Source organism: Natrix helvetica (genome assembly GCF_964273705.1).
Source record: "Natrix helvetica genome assembly, chromosome: 3".
NCBI lineage: Eukaryota > Metazoa > Chordata > Lepidosauria > Squamata > Natricidae > Natrix > Natrix helvetica.
In genome coordinates, this window is record NC_138549.1 from 47386333 (window position 1) to 47409643 (window position 23311).

The 23311-nt window shown below is 38.6% G+C and overlaps 1 protein-coding gene across 2 annotated transcripts in view; it reads left to right on the top strand.

Moving 5' to 3' along the window:
- The first annotated feature begins 6038 nt into the window (after window positions 1-6038).
- GRPR (gastrin releasing peptide receptor) overlaps window positions 6039-23311 on the top strand; it is a 47732-nt gene continuing 30459 nt past the window's right edge. Inside the window, exons 1-2 of one of the 2 annotated variants that reach the window (XM_081947338.1) lie at window positions 6039-6519; window positions 6671-6841. In XM_081947338.1, the coding sequence (XP_081803464.1) occupies window positions 6822-6841 (20 nt within the window). In that variant the 5' untranslated portion in view covers window positions 6039-6519; window positions 6671-6821. Of the gene's footprint in view, window positions 6842-23311 lie in introns of both variants that reach the window. The other variant, XM_081947337.1, reaches the window with a different exon arrangement.

Below are 23311 nucleotides of genomic sequence, written 5' to 3' on the forward strand. Positions count from 1 at the left end.
AGTTCGGATCTATGATCGGTTAAAATGCTTTTGCCAGGCAGATGTTTCAACCACAACTCTTTCTGAATCTCAACAAATAACTTCCAAACTTACTAATGCTGTGCCATTTGCAGCCTTTGGTGATCTTTTCAGATGTGGAAAACATGTTGTGCAAGGCTGCTATTTGAGACAAATGATTGATGATTCATTTGGGGGGTTTAAAAAGAGCTGTAATGACTTTCTCAAAAGTGACATAAAAGACTTATAAAGCCATTCCAAACATTCATTATTGTGTTTATGGGTACAAGTCTAGTTGAATGTACAACCGAGTATCTTAGTTGTAATATACTCTTCAATAAAATATTTTATATAACGAATTACAGGTATCAGGAAAAATAAATACTATTTAATTAATTTGATGTCTTTTTTAATGTGATAATAACATTGTAATCAATAATTATGAAAGTCATTGGGAGTGTTTTTTTAACCTAATATTTTTTATTTTACTTTATTCTTTATTTGTTGGAAGTTTACAAAATATAAACAAACAAACCAAAAATACACTCTTTTAAAGTTTAGAGTACTTTGAGTCCTAGATTAAATGCAATATCATTTCTACAATAAAATCATGGGAATTATCTCAAGAATTAATTAGTGGATTTTATTTCTGTGCTTCTGACTTATTAGTGGTCTTAACATGAGACAGTCCATTCCCATTTGGAAAACAAAAGTAATGTTCTATATAACATAAACTGAAGAATATAACCCCATTAAAAATCAAGCAAGCATCTTGAACTCACAAAAATGTGGCATTTTAAGATTCAAATCAGCTTCTGTTTTGCATTTAAAAAAATGGAAAGAAATGGGAAACAATTTGTCAGTTAGGGCTTTTTTTTTTTCATTGTAGCCTTATATTACTTGACTCCTCTATATAAATTAGCTAGAAATAAAATCTATGTTAGAATTCTGCATTCTGGATTTCAACCTTTTTCTCTCTTTGGCCATTGTAATTGTCTGGTCTTCTGTCCTGACTGTGATTGCCATTGCCTCTGCTTCTTTACTTGCCCCACCCATTCTAAAAAATGATGTATTTTCAGGACATGCAGTTTCCATTGATAGACTATTTTTTATGAGCTGCTGTATGCTGATTCCCCCCTGTGGTTGATTTTTCCTTCCCTACCTCCTCTTTTTACCATTCTTATTATCCCTTGATCTAGAAGAACATGGAAGAATTTCTGTCAGTTTCATCTGATTTAAAACAATGGAAATGTCCACTATTCCATTAGTTAAATTGACAAAATAAATTCAAAGGCCCACTGATGAAATGAAGGGAAAAAATAGCAAGTTCACCAGATGAGGTCCCTTCAGGAGTGAGCAGGCAACACAGAAGTTCAGTGTTGGAGAACAAAATGAACTTGAGGGCATTGATCAATCAGCACAGGGGATGGAGCATTCCTGTCACAGTGCACAAAAGTACCAGTTGGAGTGGAAATGTTTATTTACAGTGCATTGATGCACAACAGGAAAACTGAACAGAATTGCTTGTGTCAGGAAAACCACCTACTAAGTGGGCAAACACTATTCCAATAAACCTATTGAGTCAGAAAATACTACTTTTGATATATAGTAGGAAAATGATGGAGGTTGCCTTCTTGGAGGGCTGAAGTTTGATAGAGGACGACAATGTGCACTCCTACCTTCAAGCAACACTTATGCTGAGACAGCTTACTAATAATATGCATTTTGGTAAAAATAATGTTTGTGATTGGCCAGACTTCAATTATTTTCCGAACTGAATTAAAATCACCCATGCCAGCCTTTATCAGCTTGGTTCTTTTTGTAAATGCACATATTTACATTGGAAAATGCAGTGTAGCAGGAAAAACAATGTGTCTATGCCATCACTGGGGAACATGAACAGGATGATGCTATTATAGTCATCTTATTTATTGCCTTCGTATGGGTATTTGATCGTCATTGGTGAAAACAAAATGATGGATCATAATAGGATTGTGCACTATTAGAGGGCAATTTAATTTGAATTTATTCAGGTAGATCCATTAGAATTACCCCTGAATCTAAGTAAAATTATTCTGAAGTGGTTTGTACCCATTTCAAATGAAGGCCTTCAGAAGATTATTTACCACAGAGGCATCAGGTTGACACACGCCATCTTTCTGCGAGAACTGATGCCATCCTTACCGCTGCTCATTTATGAGGTGGTAATGACACAAAAGAGCCATTTTGATGTAGTGGGTATGGCATCAGTTGAGAAACTGGGAGAGTGGGAGTTTTACAATACAATACAATACAATAGTAGAGTTGGAAGGGACCTTGGAGGTCTTCTAGTCCAACCCCCTGCCTAGGCAGGAAACCCTATACCGTTTCAGTCAAATAGCTATCCAACATCTTCTTAAAGACTTCCAGTGTTGGGGCATTCACAACTTCTGGAGGCAAGCTGTTCCACTGATTAATTGTTCTCACTGTCAGGAAATTTCTCCTCAGTTCTAAGTTGCTTCTCTCCTTGATTAGTTTCCACCCATTGCTTCTTGTTCTACCCTCAGGTGCTTTGGAGAATAGTTTGACTCCCTCTTCTTTGTGGCAACCTCTGAGATATTGGAATAATGCTATCATGTCTCCCCTAGTCCTTCTTTCTCTTAAGCTAAACATACCCAGTTCCTGCAACCGTTCTTCATATGTTTTAGTCTCCAGTCCCCTAATCATCTTTGTTGCTCTTCTCTGCACTCTTTCTAGAGTCTCCACATCTTTTTTACATCGTGGCGACCAGAACTGAATGCAGTATTCCAAGTGTGGCCTTACCAAGGCATTATAAAGTGGTATTAACACTTCACGTGATCTTGATTCTATCCCTCTGTTGATGCAGCCTAGAACTGTGTTGGCTTTTTTGGCAGCTGCTGCACACTGCTGGCTCATATTTAAATGGTTGTCCACTAGGACTCCAAGATCCCTTTCACAGTTACTACTACTGAGTAAGGTATCACCTATACTGTACCTGTGCATTCCGTTTTTGTTGCCTAAATGTAGAACCTTACTCTTTTCACCATTGAATTTCATTTTATTAGATAGTGCCCAATGTTCAAGTTTGTCAAGATCCTTCTGTATCTTAAGCCTATCTTCTGGAGTGTTGGCTATTCCTGCCAGCTTGGTATCATCTGCAAATTTGATGAGTTCCCCATTTATTCCCTCATCCAAATCATTGATGAAGATGTTGAAGAGTACTGGGCCTAAAACAGAGCCTTGGGGTACTCCACTGCATACTTCCCTCCATGTAGATGCAGTTCCATTGAGAACTACACGTTGAGTGCGGTTGGTCAGCCAGTTACCAATCCATCTGGTGGTGATGCTGTCTAACCCACATTCTTCTACTTTATCTAGTAGTAGGTTATGGTCTACCTTATCAAAAGCCTTACTGAAGTCCAAGTAAACTATATCAACGGCATTCCTCTGGTCCACTAATTTTGTCACATTATCAAAGAATGCAATAAGATTAGTCTGGCATGATCTGTTTTTGACAAATCTATGTTGGCTTTTGGCTATTACTTTGTTTGCTTCTAGGTGTTCGCAAATTCGTTGCTTGATTATTTTTTCCAGAATCTTTCCTGGTATTGAGGTTAGGCTGATAGGTCTGTAGTTTCCTGGATCTAATTTTTTCCCTTTTTTGAAGATGGGAACCACATCAGCTCTTTTCCAGTCCTCTGGTAGTTCCCCGGTGTTCCAGGATCTCTGAAAGATATAATTCAGTGGTTCTGAGATCTCGTCTGCTAGTTCCTTCAGAACTCTGGGGTGTAATCCATCCGGTCCTGGTGATTTGAACTCATCTAGGGTAGACAGGTGCTCACTTACCATTTTCTAAGCCTATCTTAAATACAAAGCCAACTGGGAGTCCATGGACCAGTCACTCTCCTTCAGACATTGGAAGGAGGCAGGTTCTGAAAAAAACCTTGCCACAAAAACTTGACCAGGCAGGCACCAGGAGTCAACGTTGATTTGAAGGCACCCACAATCTCCACCAAACCATTATTTCTGGAAAACAAAGCTAACAAACAAACTCCAACAAATTCTAGAAAAACCCCATATTGCATTATTTTAACATTCCTCCTAAAGCTCTTTGAAAGTCCTGCTAATATAATTCACTGTCCATTGAAGATAAAGCTGCCTGCATTAAAGCTACAACCTCTTCTCCCCATACTGAAATTTTCATGGTATGGAGATCTTGGGGAATTTGAGAAGGCTAATATTTACTGAAAAATTAACTTACTCATGTCATGGGAAATAATAATATGTTTCTTTGCAATATGTTAAATTCCTTTATGTTCCAGGTAAGAGCTGTATCAAAACTAATGTTAATACATTTTTTCTTTAATGACAGCCCCGCAGTTCTGAATTTTACAGATTTGTTGTTTAAATTGCATCTGTGACATATGTTATATTTCTACAAATTCCGTTTCAAAAAGAGAGACTTTAAAATCTTCTTGAGAGCAATCAAGTTTTGGGCTAAAGATTCAATGGAAAGAAATTTACATCAAGACCTTTTGTCCTAAAACCAACATTATTGAGAACTTGGGCAAAATATAAATGCTAACCTAAATTCTAACTTTAATAAAAGAGTGAATGTGGCAGTTATAAAATGTGCATTTGTGACCAAATGCATAAGGCACCATTGGCCAATGGTTTCCTTTTGATTTCCTGGTTATTATTTTTTTTTTAAAAAAATTCTGCTGACATTGCCTTAACTCAGTGCTTCTCAAATAGTGGGGCGGGCCCCCCAGGGGGGGCGCGAGGCTCCGTAAAGGGGGGCTCAGCTCAAATTATTTTATATATTTTTGTTTTGCAGGTTAAAGTTTTTTTTAATATTGTGTTCCTTTAAATCCTGTGCTCCTTTAAATCTTTTCTGCTACAGTTAATAAAGCTATTCTTTGTTGTAAATTGATCCACATTTCTTTCTTTCTTTATTCTCTTATACGTTAATAAGGATACAGTGTTATGCAGAGGTGTACTTATAACAATTTTATAGACAAATGATACTATTTACAGTTGCGCGGGGGGCGCGAAATGTTTTCTTCTTCCTAGGGGGGGGCATGACAGAAAATAATTGAGAAGCACTGCCTTAACTGAACATTTGAGATAAGATTAAAATCTAACTGTAAGAAAATTGCCTCTTTTGCTGCTCCTTGGGTTTATGGGAGTTTTGGATGATGTGGAGTCCTCAGACAAATGAAACCTATTTTTTTGCGTCAGCTATCATCTGAGAAAAATAATTCAAGTTCTTCCTGATATCTGAATTTTTTTCTGATTTAATTTTGGAGGAGTTCTTCTTGTTGCTTTTTTTTAGTACTTGCTTACCACCTGCAATTTCTAGACATATTTCTATCTTTAATGCAATCCTGAGAGAAATAATTTCAGAAGTAATCCTTTTTGGGGCACCAGTTGTAGTAATTGCAGTAAATTCTGCCCTCCCCCAATCCCAAAATTCAGCTTGTTTGCTGGACAGCATTCATGTCCTATTCAGTGGGGTTTACTCCTTCATAAGTTGCTGGATTCTGATTCTCATCATTTCTGGCCATACCAGATGGAGTTGATAAAAACTAGAGTTTAACAATATTAAGAAAATCAGTTTGCCTTCCACGGTTATATATCATTTGCATCATTCAACTGAATACGTAGAGCCTTTTTTCCCCCTAACTCACATTTCTAAAATAAAGCATCAACTATTTTTTCTTTCTCTTTCCCCCTAAACCAGAGGCAAAAGTCTGAGGCTTTTTTCACAGATGTATCCTACAGAGAAACAGTAGAACAAAAATATTCCAAACAGATTCTGACTCTATTTGGTGAGGCAATGATGAACTTGTCCAGTAGGTGGCTGGCATGCCCCAAAAAACAGACAGGAAATTTCCTACCTCTATTAAATATATATATCCATTGAAGGAAGCTTGCAATATTGTGTGAAGTAAAGCAAGCAGTGCTGACGTCCCAGAGATCCTGCCTCTAACATTTGTGTGTTTAAAAGAGCTGCTCCTTACTTTTGCTGTAAGCACAGCCTACAAATGCAGGCTGAAAAGACGAGGCAGGCAGCAACGACCAATTGTTCTTGCAAAATGTGAGATATATATTTTGGCAGTGAAAGCTGCATAGATCTTGGACCTGGATAGCTTTGCATCAATGGCATCTTTTGCTCTTGACAAACTAGGAAAATATTTATTCACTATTCTAGCTAACTGACAAAGAGAAGCGTTTTGGAAATGAAACTAGATTGATACTGGCTCATTTGAATGAGCTTTTTTATTATGAATGTCTTTCATGATAAGCAATGCCACATATATCCACTTCTGTCAATAGTTACTGAGAGGAAAGCAAACCATTCAAAGCAATTTGCTCATGCTTTTTCCTTTTAAACTGAACATCCATTTCCTAGCCAAATCCCAAGAATGGCTGAGGACTGCATTTTTCTAGATACAGAACTCAGTGACTTTATTCTTTGTAACGTCTCTACTGATGAACATACAAACTTCTCTTTCTCGGGTGAGGACTTGTTTTATTACAGATTCCTATATGCGATTCCAGCTATTTATGGGATCATCATTTTGATTGGGCTAATTGGCAATATCACCCTAATTAAAATCTTTTGTACAGTAAAGTCCATGAGAAATGTCCCCAATTTGTTCATTTCCAGTCTGGCTTTTGGAGACTTGCTTCTTTTGATCACCTGTGTTCCTGTGGATGCCAGCAGATATTTGTCTCCTGAATGGCTTTTTGGTCGAGTTGGATGTAAACTTATTTCTTTTATCCAGCTTACTTCAGTGGGGGTATCAATCTTCACCCTCATGGCTCTTTCTGCAGACAGGTAAGTGCCTTTTTGAACATCTCTTGAGATTTAGTCGTGTTGTCTGAAGGCAAACATATGTTGCAGTTTTAACATGGCTGAAATGTAACCAAGGAAAAGATTATGACTAATTTATAATGAGAAGCCGAGAAAATCATGCTTAGTATCACTTAAAGCTACATATGAAATATGGTAAGAAAGTTAACTTTCCAAGGGGGATGGCTGTGATATCTTTTAACTTCAGTAATCTTTTTTTTTGTGCTGAACCATTATTATAATAAAATTTGATACAAGTTTATTCAAAGTAAACTCTTTGAATTCAATGGGATTTACATCCTTTAAACTTTAAATTAAAAATTCAAGAAATTTTCTAAGCATGTTTGTAACATTAAAATGTTTTGTATTGAAAAAAATAAGGTTTCCTAGTGATAAATCTATTTAAGATAATTTACAATTAACACTTTTGTAGTTTGTATTTCTTTGTGATGAATTGAGGTAAAACACGTTCAAAATTCATATTTAATTATTTTTATGCAAATCTTAAGAGTTTAATGAAACACCTTCATTGTCACAGAAGGAACGGCTTTATTTGGTGCTAAATCCTTTTGCTTCAATTATTTAGAATGATGATACAGAACAAAAGAGAACTTTGCACAGATTTTTAAAATTGCTTAAGATTAGATTAACTGTAGAAAAATATATATATTAATCAATTCACTAGGCATCCACTTAGAAAAGGAAACGAATAGTCTGTCTAATAATTTTCCCATTTAGTTTTATATATAAACTCATTGCTTAAATAAGCTCACTTCTTCTAAAAAGAATTAGATGCAACCATTAAAAAGTACTTCATAATTACATTTATTTTGGTTTAAAATTATTTTTTAAAACACAAGATGTCTTTTTACCAATATACATTAACTGTCTAAAATCTAGAATTATTTGTCCAAAACAAATATGACAAAGAATTGACAATTGGCATACTTTCAAAGTAAATTACATGATTATTTTGGGGTTGGGGTTGCTTTCTGGGCAGTATGTAAACAACTAATTTAGGGAGGAAAGTGAAAAGAACAACCATAGGTGTTTCCCCAATGCTGTGATTTTGTACCACATTTGTACATCTATCTGTGTCCTTTTATCCAACTTAAAGATTTCATTGCATAATGCAGAATTCATTCAAACAAAGTGAGGACTAGTATTACAATTGTAAGGAAAGATTATTATCTTGGCTTGCACCAAAGAGAATCTTCACTTAGTATTAGCTACAGAGTCAGCTTGAAGAGATTCATAAACAAAACAAGATTAAAAATCCTTTCTACTTAATCCCATCGTCTTGTCATCTGACCACAGTACATTTTTTAAACATGAAGAATGAATTTGTGACATTGAAAGCCCCAATGTCTCAAAGCCAGCAGATTTTGCTTTCTATATAATAAAGTTCTGTAAAAGGACACAGATAATAGAGATGTAATACAGTTGTTACAAAGCCATTTCACATACGTATTATCCAGAATGAGGTGGAGGAATTTTGTACTGAACTATGTCCTTTGGAAGGAGAAATTACTTTTTTTTAGAAAAGCTGTCTTAAAAAATAACCCCATGGGCAAGTTACCGTTATCTAAAAATATGAAAAACAGCCACACCCAGCTAGCTGGTCATAGGCAGCTTCAAATATACATAATAAGTCTCTGAGTGGCTTCTACAAACATAATGATCATGTAGCAACATAAATTTCCCATGGTCCAAACAGAAGATAAGGTATAACAGAACCCCTTGTAGAAAATAATAAATGTATGCATGGATTTCAGTAACTTGCAAAAATGCTGTATAGAAATGTATAAAATTAATATTTAATATTGACATATGAGGAACACAGTCCAAACATTTATATTGCTTTTTTGATGGCTGATGGCTCATATTTAAGTGGTTGTCCACAAGGCTTCTAGGTCCCTCTCACAATTACTGCAATTGAATGAGGTACAACCTATTCTGTACCTGTGCATTTATTTTTTTCTTGCCTAAGGGTAAAACCTTACTTTTTTCACCATTGAATCTCATTTTGTTAGATAGGGCCCACTGTCAAGATCCTTCTGTACCTTAAGCCTATCTTCTGGTGGGGGGGGTGGGTTGACTCTTCCCACCAGCTCGGTGTCATCTGCAAATTTGATGAGTTCACCTTCTATCCCCTCATCTAAATTGTTTATGCAGATATTAAAGAGTATTGGGCCTAAGGCAGAACCCTGTGGTACTCCACTGCATTGAGGACTGCATGTTGAGTGAAGTTTGTAAGCCAGTAACAAATGCATAGTGGTGATGCTGTTTCTCCAGTGGTGGTGGTTCTACTGCTCCGGTACGGTGCTCCGCAGGGCCCACCTGCCCGCCAACACTCCTTACTGGTGTTTAAAGTTTTCGGCACGTCCGCACATGCACACAGGGCGTACAGCGCCTGCGTGACGCTCGACTGAGCAGCTGGAGTGTCACGGAGGCTAGCGGAGGCATTGCTGGATGGTAAGATGCATGCACGCATCCAGCCATACCGGTTGGAACGGGATCCGGAATCCACCACTGTGTTTCTCCCACATTTTTCTATCTTACCAAGATGGATTATGTCAAATACCTTACTGGAGTCCAACAGCATTCTGCTGGTTCACTAATTTTAGTCACTTTGCCAAAATGTGCAATAGGATTTGTTTGGTATGGTTTGTTTTTCACAAATCCATGTTGTATTCTTAGTTTCCTTAGAGCTATGAAGTGCAACTTTTATGCATAATACATTGGGCTCCCTTAGATGGACTGAATATCTATCTATATATGGAAGTCAGGGATCTTCTGATTAAGCTTCTCCAATACAATGCCTTTCAGACTAAAACATATTTTACTGCTAGTCCTCAACTTACAATCATACATTTAGTGACTGTTCAAAGTTACAATGGCACTGAAAAAGGAACTTATGACCATTTTTGACATTTATGATTATGGCAGCATCCCCATTGTCACATGATCAAAATTTGGACACTTGACAACTGGCATGTATTTATGACAGTTGCAGTATCTTGGGGTCATGGGATTGCTTTTGTGACCTTCTAACAAGCACAGTCAATGGGGAAGCCAGATACATTTAACAACTGTGTTAGTAAGTTAACAACTGCAGTGATTCACAGAACAAGTGTGGCAAGAAATGTCTTACAATGGAACAAAACTCACTTAACAATTGTCTTGTTCACCAACAGAAATTTTGGCTCAGTTGTGGTCATAGGACAAGGATTACCTATATTTATTTGTTTGTTTGTTTATTAAACAAATTTATATAGCTGCCCAATTCTGGTGACTTCAGGTGGCTTACAAACCTTCCATTCTCTCTCTCTATAGGATATCTGACTGGGGATGATGGGAGTAATACCCATATGGAAAGCACCTATACCTTCTGTTTATTCATTGTTTGTCTTATTATCATTGTAATGAGCTTCCATTCAGTTATTCAACTGGAGACACATTCTCTTGCTTAGGGAATATGCTGGGTTGGGCATTGTGTGCAAGGCAACTAGTAAAAAAGAGGACTAATCTGAACTTTGTGGTTGCCTCAGCTCCAGGATGGGCCACATGCCATTTTCAAAAGGCCTTAATGGATAATCTCATGCCCTGCATACTTTTAGCATGCTGGAAAGGTGATCTCCACTGAGTTTTTTTCCCCTCTGTCTAAAAAGCAATGTTTAGCTGGCATAACTGGAGCAATCCAGTCCATCTGCTGAACTACTTTTTATCTTAAATAAATGCCCCTGTACCAGTTGCCTGATGTATGCTCTAGTGTTCTTGGCCTTCAATGGCCGTTTTGTACCGGGCTGCCTGCCAGGAAAAGCTGGACTTTGTAATTGAAGTGAGAAGAAGAATTGTAAATATGTTCTGGCTTTTTGTTTGTTTTTAACCAGTCCTCAAAAGACAACCCCCCATGATCTGAGAAGTTATTGCTGCTTGCTTTTCTTGTGTGCTTAGGACAGGGGTGTCCAAACTTGGCAACTTTAAGACTTGTGGACTTCAACTCCCAGAATTCCCCAGCCAGCTGGCTGGGGAATTCTGGGAGTTGAAGTCCACAAGTCTTAAAGTTGCCAAGTTTGGAAACCCCTGGCTTAGGAGGAGAAAAGGAGCACATTGGGAGCTAGGTGAATCCAGAAAAAAAAGTGGGTATTAGAGTAGCCAAAATGATGGAAGGAACTGAAATATGTGAAAGGATTTCTTAAACCAACTTCATTTCCAGTTGGCCTACACAGAGGAGAGACAGAAGCCCTTAGTCTTCTGCTCATTCTGACCTTCTCTATAGGCTGATTTCAAATGTATTTATTCAATTGGAGAGGCATCTTAATCAACTTAAAGGGATTTATGAAGAGAATTGAGCCTTCTATTTCCAGAAATTTAGCATCACTGAAAGTACTAGTTTTAACAGTATGAAAAGGAGTTCTGGCAAAATTGTACTAAAAGTTGATAGTCCGGGATCTCATATTGGAAGCAAAATTCCCTTGAGTCTGTACTCTAAACTGCTGCACATAAACTGATGCCACTAGAGAATTAGAACTTAGAATACAGTTCAGACAGAGTTTTCAAAAGAAAATGCTCTATGAAATTAAAAAGAAGATAAATAATTATAAATGACAGCATTGATGAAGGTGATAGTTGAAAATATCAGACATTCTTGTATAAGAGAATAAAATGGATATTATATGCATATAATGATGTTATCCACACTTTGGAGAAAAAAAATGAGAAACTGAATTTGAATTAACATAATCATACATTTGTTTTAAATTGTGGAATTTATTTTTCAAGAATTGCAAAAATAAAATGAGGAAGAGATGTGCTATAGATGTGTTTATGATGACCCTTTTGCAAATTCCTCATTGAATATACAGAGAGTTATAGTTTGTGCATTAAACCGTATTTGTATGCATAGATCATATTCGATGGACTCAAACAAATGAGGACAGAATATGCAAACAATAACGCTTCCTCAGAATCAAAAATATTGAATTATTTTTCAAGCAAAGAAGCAAGCAAGAGAAGTATAGGAGATAAATTGCAAAAAATAATAATAACATTATTAATATATTAATATGCTTAATAAAAAAAGTATAATTAAAAAGTCAGTGTTTAACATAAGTAATCTTATAATTAAAAGGGAAATTAACTCTGGAAATTAAAAAATGATGCTAAACAAAAGCAAGAAGTACGATTAAACTTAACCTTGCCATCTGAATAGAAATGGTGCAGAAAACAATATCCATGTGTCCTTAGCATTTCCCTAATTATCAAGGGAAACACAAGCATTGTTGCACATTAAAATCAGCAAGATTGCAAGCCACAGATGGTAGAAATATTGCTAGGCATTCAGTAAAACAATCCGAGCATACCGTATTTTACCATACATCTCTCCTGAATTTTGACTGCTGGGACTCTGATAAGGCAATACAGGTATTATTTAAAGCATTTTAAATATATAGGTAGTCCGCTAATGGCTGCCTCATTCAGCAACTGTTCAAACTTACAATGGTGCTAAAAAAACAGAGTTATGATTGATTCTTGAAGTTATGACCATCATAGTGGTCACATGATTGTGATTTGGGCACTTTGTAAGAAGCACAGGTAAACCAGACAGGAAACAAGACAGTCTGAACTAAATTGCTTTATTGCAATTAAAGAACCTTACAAATCTAAAGGCACAGGTTTACCACCTCTACTTCTAAGTGCCTGATCCATTAGGACGGCTTCTTCCTAAGTTTATTTCTCTTGCCATTAAGCGAAAGGCTTAATGGCCTTTCTGCCCCTCTTGTTTGATTGTTTCCTAGGGAGCATCTCTTCCCCTGTTTCTCCAAGGTCATTCACACAATCCATTACAACAAGCAAAGTCAATTGGAAAGCGGGGAGAAAGTTGTAAGTTTTTGTCATGTGATGTTTCACTTAATCACCACAGCAGAACTGACAAAAGTCAGGCACTGCCATATGATGTTTCACTTAACAAATCTGTTGCTTAATAACCAAGTTCATTTATTTATCAAATTTACAATCTCACAATACAGGACTCTGGGTGGCTTAGAATCACATCAAATGTAAAAGCAGGCAATACAAAAATATAAAATCCAGATTAAAATAAAAACTATAAAAACAAATATACCAGCCCTTGGTAAAGGGACGAAAGAATGGGTACCTAGCAATGGAGCCATCTGAACATATCTCTGATTCTCTGGGAGCCCCAGGCCTGATTACATATCTAGGTATTGAGGACCTTCTGGAGTATGGATGGAACTAATGTAATTTGGGGAGTGGAATAATATTCCATAAAAAAGTGCCATGGCAAAGAAGGCATGTCTCTGGAGAGTCCAAAATGTAGGTCCCTAGCCAATGGCATAGCATGCCTACTCTGACGGATCTAATGGGGTGAACTATTCTACTCAGAAAGAGACAGTCCCTCAGATATCCCAGTTCCATGCCATGCAGGGCTTTAAAGGTCAAAATCAGCATCTGGAATTAGTCTTGGAAGCAAACTAGCAAACTGCAGAGCAGAGGGATAACGTGCTGTTCTAGGATTTCATATAATTGCCCACACCATTGCATTCTGTACAGTGGTGGGATTCAAGTTTTTTTACTACTGGTTTTGTGGGTGTGGGGATCATGTGAATGAATGGGCATGGCCAACTTGACATTGCTCACACCCATGCCCACTCAGTCACATGACACCCCCACCAAGCCACACCCACAGAAAAAGGCAGGGGAAAAATAAATTTCTACCTATCTTTAACTATTTTCTGCCCAGGGCTAGGGCTGGGGCTGCTGATGGAGGGGAAATGGGGTGACGTGTGTGACTGGCAAAGGGAGAGCAGGTGGAGAGCAGGCAGTGAGCTGGTGGCAATCCAGGGCAAGGCCAGGGAATGGTGCATTCCCCAAGCCAGCCAAGGTGGGCAGTGGCTCCATGGTGTCAGGGAATTGCATGTCCCTGGGGGCCCAAGGCAAAGGAGTGAGCAGGAGGCATGCTTACTTACCATTGGTGAGCTGAGCAGAGTGGATGAGGTGCGGAGGCGACTGGTGAGATGCATAGCTTGGCCACATGGCAAAGTGAAGACAACATATATAGTGTTGGGATGGGCGGGGCGAGTGTCAGGCAGGCAGGGAAAGTGAGCATCGAGCGAGCGGTGAGCGGGTGGGTGGGGTGAGCGAGTGCTGAGCGGGTGGAGTGAGCGAGCAGCAAGTGGGAGGTCTGAGCAAGTAGCAATCTGGCAACCGGTTTGTGGGGTGGCCAGCCAGAGGTTGCTACTGGTTCGACGACCCAGGCCAAATTTCCACAATTGGTTCGTGCGAACCAGTGTGAACCTGCTGAATACCACCTCTGAATCTATACCAGCTGAGGCTTCCAGATACTATTCAAGGACAAAATCTTGTACATCAGTTTGCAGAAGTCCAATCTGGAGGTGACGAGGCCATGATTCAGGAACAGTAGTTGCCAGTCCTAGTTGTTGCTGTTAATGAAGGATTGTACATCACTGTTGAGCGGTCAGCAAAACATGAATAGTCCCTGTCCTCAAATTCACAATCTAAAAGGAATTAAGATGAGAGAGAATGAAATACTTGATATACAATAATCACACAATCATTCTTGTATTGTATTGCCCTGTACTCACTTCCTATTGAAAGTCTTTAAAATTTATCATTTATATATTTATTTTAATAATATTGTACTTTTCTTCTAAGAGCACAATGTAGTATATTTAGTATCTTGATATGGCATTGCCAGTATCTGAGTATGGCATACCATATTATGCCAGGTTATGGAGAAAAGGGAAGGAAAAAAAGCAAGTCATTTAAGGGAGTGGAATGAATGGTACTACTTAATGCTTTTGGAAGAGAGTAATTTTCTAATTCAGTGATTTGGGTCTAGGCTATGAATGTTCAGTAGTGAGCAAGGGAAATATCCCTTGAAAGGATAAAAACAGGGATTACCTGTTGAGGAGAGAGGCAGGATGCCAGAAATCAGTTACCTCTCTTCTCCTATCAACAGAAGATCAATATTGAAAGCACCTTTTTGGTACTGTACACACAGAACAGAATCAATATTGTGAAGCTGTAAAAACGTCTAGGAGTTTGCCTTTTCAGTCATTTCTCAATTTGATTACTTCCTGCTTCGAAGTTACTTTATTGACTTCATTTTCAAAGCACTATTGAGTGCTTTTAAGGTTTCCATTGTAAAACTGCTACCTATGGAGAACTTACACACATGCAGCAGCTAGATTATGATGTGCCAAAGCAGCTGATACAAGAAATTACAGGATGAGCCTACAATTGGTGAAAACAAAAATTAATCTATACTTCCAACAAAAGGCCAACATCCAATGAGGAAGCAAAGGATTTTAGAAACAAACTACTGGCTTAAAAACTGGTGTCATCAACAAAATGTTGGCTTCCTAGATCATGGTCTACATTACCTATATGAAGGTATATATAAACAGAGGCATAGAAACAAAATCATGTGAAGTATTAGTACCACTTTATAAAGGCTTAGTAAGACCACACCTGGAGTACTGCATCCAGTTTTGGTCACCACATTACAAAAAAGATGTTGAGACTTTAAAAAAAAAGTGCAAAAAAGAGCAACTAAGATGATTAAAGGCCTGGAGAACAATGGTGGCAGGATTTGGGTTTTGCTAGTCTAGAGAAAAGAAGGACTAGGGGGGATATGATAGCAATAGCACTTCAATTTATATACTTCTTCATAGTGCTTTACAGCCCTCTCTAAGCAGTTTACAGAATCAGCATATTACCCCCAATAATCTGAGTCCTCATTTTACTGACCTCAGAAGGATAGACGGCTGAGTCAACCTTGAGCCTGGTGAGATTTGAACTGCCAAATTGATGGCAATCGACAGTCAGCAGAAGTAGTCTGCAGTACTGCATTCTAACCACTGCGCCATCATGTTAGCAGTATTCCAGTATTTGAGAGGCTGTCACAATGATGAGGAGGAGGTCAATTTATTTTCCAAAGCACCAGAGGGCAGGACAAGAAGCAATGAATGGAAATTAACCAAGAAGAGAAGCAACCTGGAATTAAGGAAAATCTTTACAACAATTAGGACAATTAACCAGTGGAACCAGCTTGCCTTCAGAAGTTATGAGTGCTTCATCACTGGAGAATTTTAAGAAGGGACTGGACAGTCATTTGTCAAAAATGGTATAGGAGCTCCTGCTTGAGCTGGGGACTGGACTAGAGGACATCCAAGGTCCTTTCCATTTCTGTTCTTATTCTGATTCAGTTGCACAGGTATTTAGTATATGATTTTTCAAAATGCACAAAAACATTCATTTAGACTTGCACTCAGATCTCTCTGAGCATATATTTTCCTAGCATGCTCATTTCTGTGCAATTTTGGATTCAACAGCTGGAATTCAAAATTCAAGATAAATGAAATTACTAACATAATTGCTTTCCAATCTGCAGTCTAGTCCAGAAAATTTCAATTTGGTTTGTTGCAATCTGAATAACTTTTATCTATAGAGATAAAATCCTTTAAATAATTACTTTGACAGGAGAACAGCAGGGCTAATTTTTCTACAGATAGTCCTCAACCATTCATTTAGTGATTGTTTGAAGTTACAACAGCACCGAAAAAAGTGACCTATGACCATTTTTCACATTTATGACTGTTGCAAATTCCTTGTGTTCCAGTGATCAAAATTCAGATACTTGGCAACTGGCATGTATTTATGACAGTTGCAGTGTCCTGATGTTATGTGATCACATTTTGCAACTTTCTGACAAGCAAAGTCAATAAGGAAGCCAGATTCACTTTACAACCATGTTACTAACTTAACAACTAATGATTCACTTAACAACTGTGGCAAAAAAAAGGTCATACAATGGGGAAAATAAGCTTAACAGCTATCTTGCTTAGCAAAATAAATTTTGGGCTCAGTTGTGGTCATAAGCTGAGGACTACCTATATTACATTTCAATGTTTACAGCCGATCTGATGTAGTAATGTCAGGTAGGACGGACTAGATATAACTCCACAAGTCTGTCTGGAATTGTGCTTTATTAATACACACTACAGTCAGGGATGGATTCCGGCAGAGACTACTGCCAGTTCGCTCAGGGATGCGCCACGGGCATGCACACTATAACTAAAATTGTTCTGCGCATGCACAGAAACAAAAAACAAGATGGTGCTGCCTATGGCGCTGCCGGGAGAACTGGTTTGGGGGCGTGTCAGGCCTGGGTTGCTGCTGGTTCCAGCGACCAAGGCCATCAAGTTACTACCGGTTCGGGCGAACCGGTCCAAACCAGTAGGAACCCACCACTGACTACAGTAACAGAATCTTAAAAAGCCTGGCTTCATTTTTCTTCTTCCCTCTAACAAAGATGTAGGATGGAGCCAGACTGAGTTAGTTAGTTCCTTCTTTCCTTCCTTCCTTTTTGTATATGTTGAAACTATCTCAGCATAGCTCCTCCAAGATCTTCTCTGTGTTTCTCTATAAGTGATTAGAGTTTAGACGTTGGCCATTGCAAATTGAAATCCTCATTCACCCATTATGTTTACTGAGTGATCCATGGGCTAGTCTTTCATTCTGCTTATCCTATTGTTGTAAGAAATGTCTTTCTGGGTTCTGCTCCAAGTGGGGAAAAAGACACTGGAGACATAGAGGCTGCTTGGAAAGATGGTTTTAATGGTGGACAGGACCGCATGGCTTGAGTCCTGAACAGAAAAGGTGATCACATGCTTCAATGTTGGTGGAGAAGAAGAGAAGGGAAGGGAAGAGAAGAGAAGAGCAGAGAAGAAGGGTGAAGAAGGGCTTGCAGGGCTTTTTATAATCTGTTCTGCCCCACCTATCTGTTTCCTGTTCCTGTGTAAGAAATGTATTCTGATTGGTTGCCAGACACCCATGGGCCCATGCAAGGGCAACAATCTAGGCTGAGTTTTGAATCCAGGTTTGATTGAGTTCAGATGCCATGTGGTCAGTTGAGTAAAGGGCAATATTATCCTGCCTTAATCCCATCACTCTGGCGCTGAAGAGGAGAACTCTTTATTATGTAAAGTGGACTAGCTTGGCCTTCTTAATGGCCCATTGACAAAGTGGGGATGGGCCGGAAGCTGCAGGAATTTACTTTGTGTTTAAAATGTGTTTCTCCCTTTTTCACATCCAGGAAAATATAATATTCTGCCTTTTCAATATTCCTAGGATATTTCATTTTTCTGGGAGAGGGCTGGGTGATAACTTCCTACACTATCTTACTGGATTCTTTTGAATATAAATGTAATACATTTTTATTTTGCCTTCAAAACAAATCCTGAATCCACATGAATTTTTGACTGGGCAATTTTCTTAAAGTTCTGAATAAAAACAGACTTCCTCCAACAGTAGAGACTGTTACAATAAGTTCCTAGAAAATTGCTTTCCAGTTATTGTTGTTTAATAGTATTTATTGCATTCTGTGTTTAGTCCAAGTTCAGCTAGACGCGATTAACTTTCAGAAACTGACATCCTGCATTGCTTGCACACTCACTAGTACCAGTAAAGGAGAATGAACACCAACTGACAACATGACAAAAATTCTTTAATTTCACAACATATAGACAGATTTAACCATAGTTTCAATTGAGAAAATGTGACAATCCTAGACCAGGCCAATTCTAAAAATGCCAGGGAATTTCTAAAAGCCTGGCACTCTGACAAATCAGCCATCAATAGACACATAGACATTAACAACATCTATAGATTATGCAAAAGAGGCAATCAACCAGCCCAAAAGAGAAAAAGACTCTAGCACCTATCTGCCAGTAATCAGCACTCAGATCAGCATAGATTATCTTCAGACCAACAATCAAGTAAGCAATACCCCAATCAAGAAACTGCCAAAGAAACCAACAGCAAACAGCCCAACCAAAGAATCTAAGACTGCCCCACCCACACAGACAGGCAAGACACCAGAATATAAATTGACCACAAACAGCACTCCTTACTAGATTGATGATGTTACCTAGTTAGGGTAATGAAATACCTTCAAGAAAACAAGCAAGCTCAGAGAGCACCAAGGACCCCTCACACTCACTAGTGGATGAGGTCTTTGGATTTGCACTGTTTCATCTTTCTGATTTAAGAGTCACAGCACAAACATCAGGGTGCTCTGAATTGAAAACAGTTCCCAGAGCTATTTTGAATCACACATTTATCCTTCTGCAAAGTGTATGACATTTGTGAGTGTGGGCCAAAGCTTCATTGCGTGCACTGTGCATGAAGGAATAAATATTTATGTTGACAAAATAGGAATGGATGGATTGAGAGATTATCCAAAATGTCTACCAATCCCAAGAACAAACCAAAACTTCACTGCCAGAATAAAATAAATATGGAATGGAATTATAATGCCATCCTGTTTCCCATAAAACAGTACAATTGGAGAGGGCTATAGATAGAATTATCCATAGGACATGGATAATAGAATTACCTATGGATAGAATTAGCCTTATTTGAAAAAGCTATTATTACTATTATTTATTCCAAAGTACTATTTTCAGTCCAAAAGTTCAAAACCAGAATAAAAAGTGCCAAGAGACTTACATACGGTATATGAAAGTAGTTTATATGTACCCATTTATATAGTCATTTTATTTTGTGGCAATATTCCCTAAATAGGTGCCCTGAGCCGAAAACTTCATAAGGCAAGATTTAATTGTTAATAGTTTTGGGGACTTGGGGAATTAATGGGATGTGTTCTGAATGAGATTGCATCCCCTCTTCTGAATCAGATCTGTGCCTAAGGATCCTCCTCAATTGGTCGTTGATACCAGACAGCAATATAATATTGGGTGCAAAAAGAAGTTTTGGTCTACTTTGGGTATATAAACTGGGTGCATTCTTGCCTGGAGAAGACCTGGCTGCAGTAACATAGAGTACTAGTGATTTTATGTTTAGATTACTGTTAGGCACATTCATGAGATAGATTGAAGATAATATAAAAAATGCAACTGGCCAGAAATTGTGGCATATAGGAGTTCCCACATGTATTCATGTCAGAACTGCTATAATTTCTAGCCCAATTAATGGTGCTTATGATGGGTTTAAAAGTCTTTAATAATTAAGGCAGAGGTGGGTAATCCGTGACTCATGTGCTGTGTATTTTCCAAAACTAATATTTTGCTACAATTTGTTCTCTTAATATTATTTGACATATGACCACCCATCTCATATAACATTCTGGGTACCTCACAGCAACAATACAAATGTATGTGAGAAACAACAACGAAAACCAAAATCCATGATGCAAGAAACAGCTCTCTAGCCTCATCCTATCTTCATCCTTGAAGAAAGAGCCAACTTTTTATGATCTTCTGCAAGGCTAGAAGGCTGGGGCCTTGCCAACTCTTGGGGGAGGGTATTCCACAGAAGAGGGGCCACTACGAAGAAGGTGCACTTTATATAGGTCCCACTAGTTGACAACATTTAAGGGAAGGGACCTGGAGTATCTTTTTTGACCTGGTGCAGATACCTTCAAAAAGAGGCAGTCTCGTAGTTAACTTGACCATACAATTTTCTATATCAGGAATAAGACACTATCTCTCTTTTCTATGACTGTTGTAGTGTAATTCTTGTAATGACACTTGTTGTATTAGTATTGGATTGAATCTCAATTTCTCAAGTTTCATCATCCACAACTGTCCCATTATCTAATTAGCATAAAGAAAAAAATCAGGTCGGATAGGGTAGAGTATATGAAAATGCAAGTATCTTTCTTCAGGCTTAAAAAATTAATAAAGACAACAGTGGCGTAGCGTGGGTTGTCAGCACCCGGGGCAAGTAATTTGCGCCCCCTAACCCGAGGGTGGCCCGACTGCAGCTGCCCCTGGGTCGGCATCAGTCAAGTGAGGCTCTCCATGCTGGCCTCCTGCCTTCCTCCCGAGGAGGAGCTCGACAGGGCAGCGGGAAAAGGCTCGACTGAAGGGAAGCAGGTGCCGCGGGGGTGGGAGGCGCACCGGGGGCTTCGGGAAGGCGCCGGCTCCCCGGGGCGCTCCAGGCGGAGCAGGAGGACGCGGTGGCGTTGCAGCGGCGGGCAGACGGAGCGCAGCGCCGCTCTCCTTCGGCTCCCGCGGGGGCGGCGGGGCGGGTCTTGCCGGCTCCGCTGGGAGGTAGGCGGTGCGCAGGAGGGCCCTGGGCGGGCTGGGGAGCTTAGTTCGCGGGCCAAGCCGGGCGCGGAAAGAGGCGGCCATAGTCCGGCAAAGGACGGCGTGGGGCGAGTCCGGGCGCCCCCCCAGATGTTGCGCCCGGTGCGGCCGGCCCCCCCTGCACCCCCCACGCTATGCCACTGAAAGACAATCTTTATGCAATGACCATTTGACACCGGCCATCATTATGATTAAAAGAAAGCAAATGATCTGGAAACATGTAGAAGAAAAGAATTACTCATATTACAGCAAAGTCAGAGGCCCACAGTAGAAGTAAATAAAGAGAACAAGTGAATTCTGACAGGAGGGTAGTAGAACTTGTCCTCTGGAAGAGCATCCCCACTGAGGATCAACCTGCTTTCACCCTGCTATTCTTTAAATGGACCTTGGGGATATGGCTTTTCCCCCAGCATAGTTTGGGGTGTGTGACCACCTGAATGGTACTGTGTGATTAGTTTATGATGTCTCATCTCCTGCTATGGACCCTTTTTTATCTGTTTCTTGTGCAATGCTTTTCTTTTTTCTTTCAGAGCTGCCCAGAGAGTCACTGTGTTGGGTGGGCTTATAAATCTAAATAACAAAAAAAATGACATATGAAAAAAGCAAATAACAGAAATACAGAGCAGGCACTAATGAAAAATGAATATCAGAATTCAAGAATATCAGAAGGCCCTCCACCATTATGCCACCAATTTCCACTTTCCAAAATAAACCAATTTAACCAATTAGTTTCTTATTTTGGATAGTTGTGTGTTTATTTTTTTAAAGTAATTTCAGTTACAATATGTTTTGTTGAATTTATTTTTATTATATTTCTACTGAATGTATTGTAAAATGGGAAAACTACTTTGAGACCTTCATTATTTTGCAGTAAAAATAGATCTATTAAGAAATATATGAAAAGAACACAAGCTAAACTGTGGTTAATGGAATGTGAAATAGGGAATTCACCTACTGCCTGTACAGGTGGTCCTCGACTTGCAACCATTCATTTAGTAACCATTCGAAGTTACAATGCCACTGAAAAAAGTGAGTTACAACCCTTTTTCACACTTTCAACCATTGCAGCACCCCCATGATCACAAGATCAAAATTCAAATGCTTGGTAACTGACTCATATTTATGACGGTTGCAGTGTCCTGGGGTCATGTGATCACATTTGCAACCTTCTGACAAGCTAAGTCAATGGGGAGGCCAGATTCACTTTACAACTGTGTTACTAACTTAACAACTGCAGTGAGTCACTTAGCAACTATGACAAGAAAGGTCGTAAAATAGGGGAAAACTCACTTAACAAATGTCTCACTTAACAGAAATTTTGGGCTCAATTGTGATCATAAGCTGAGAACTACCTGTATTTTCAGTAACCGCACTGGTTTATACAAGTGAAATAAATAAGTCAACCACATTTTAGGCTATCATGACATCTTCATCCAACCAAGACTTGCAAGACGGATTTCAAGCAGGGTTAGCTCTACACTCAAGTCACTGGCCACATGGTTTTTGATTGTAGCAGAACAAAAGGAACACATTTTTTTTCTTCACACCACAAAGATTACTTTCATATAGAAGCAATCACATACCTCCCATTGCTGTAGAATTATTTCTGATTCTTAATTCTGCTGGTGTTTAACTTTCAAGCTCTTAGCAGTTATTTATATTATTCCATCTGATTCAAACTAGAATATTCTTTTTTTTTTTTTTGCATCTGCATAAAATGTTTAAATAAAGTGCACGCAATCAAAATTCCTGGAAGCTATATATTTTTTCAGTGGAAAGGCTTTAAATAATACCAAGTAAAAAGTTATCAGGCATTAGACTGTTGGATATTATGGTACCTCTGAGGAAATTAAATAATAATTGTAAACAGTAATTAGAGAAAGGAATAGTTTTTTGAATAGGACAGTTTTAAGTAGAAAAGAAAAGCTATGAAAACCAGAGTGTCAATTTCTGGCCATCTAAGTTTCTAGTAGACATTTAAGTTTCTAGCAGCAGCAAAAAACAGGAGCACTAACCATTATACACAGGATTAATATTTTAATAAGGTGGTGCTAAAAGTCATATATTAGCTTCGGTTTGCCAAACCAAATCTGGACATGACAGACAGTTGACATGAGTAACTGGAGTTTCAGAATGCAAAAACAGGTTTTACTAGAATGATCATTCTAGATGGTCAACTAGATGGCCACTCATATAAAACCTATGAAAAATGATGAAAATTCATCCTTCTCCATGGAATCATCACATGACAGACTTCGAATTGAATGTCTTACTTCCATTGCTTCTCCTTTCTTAT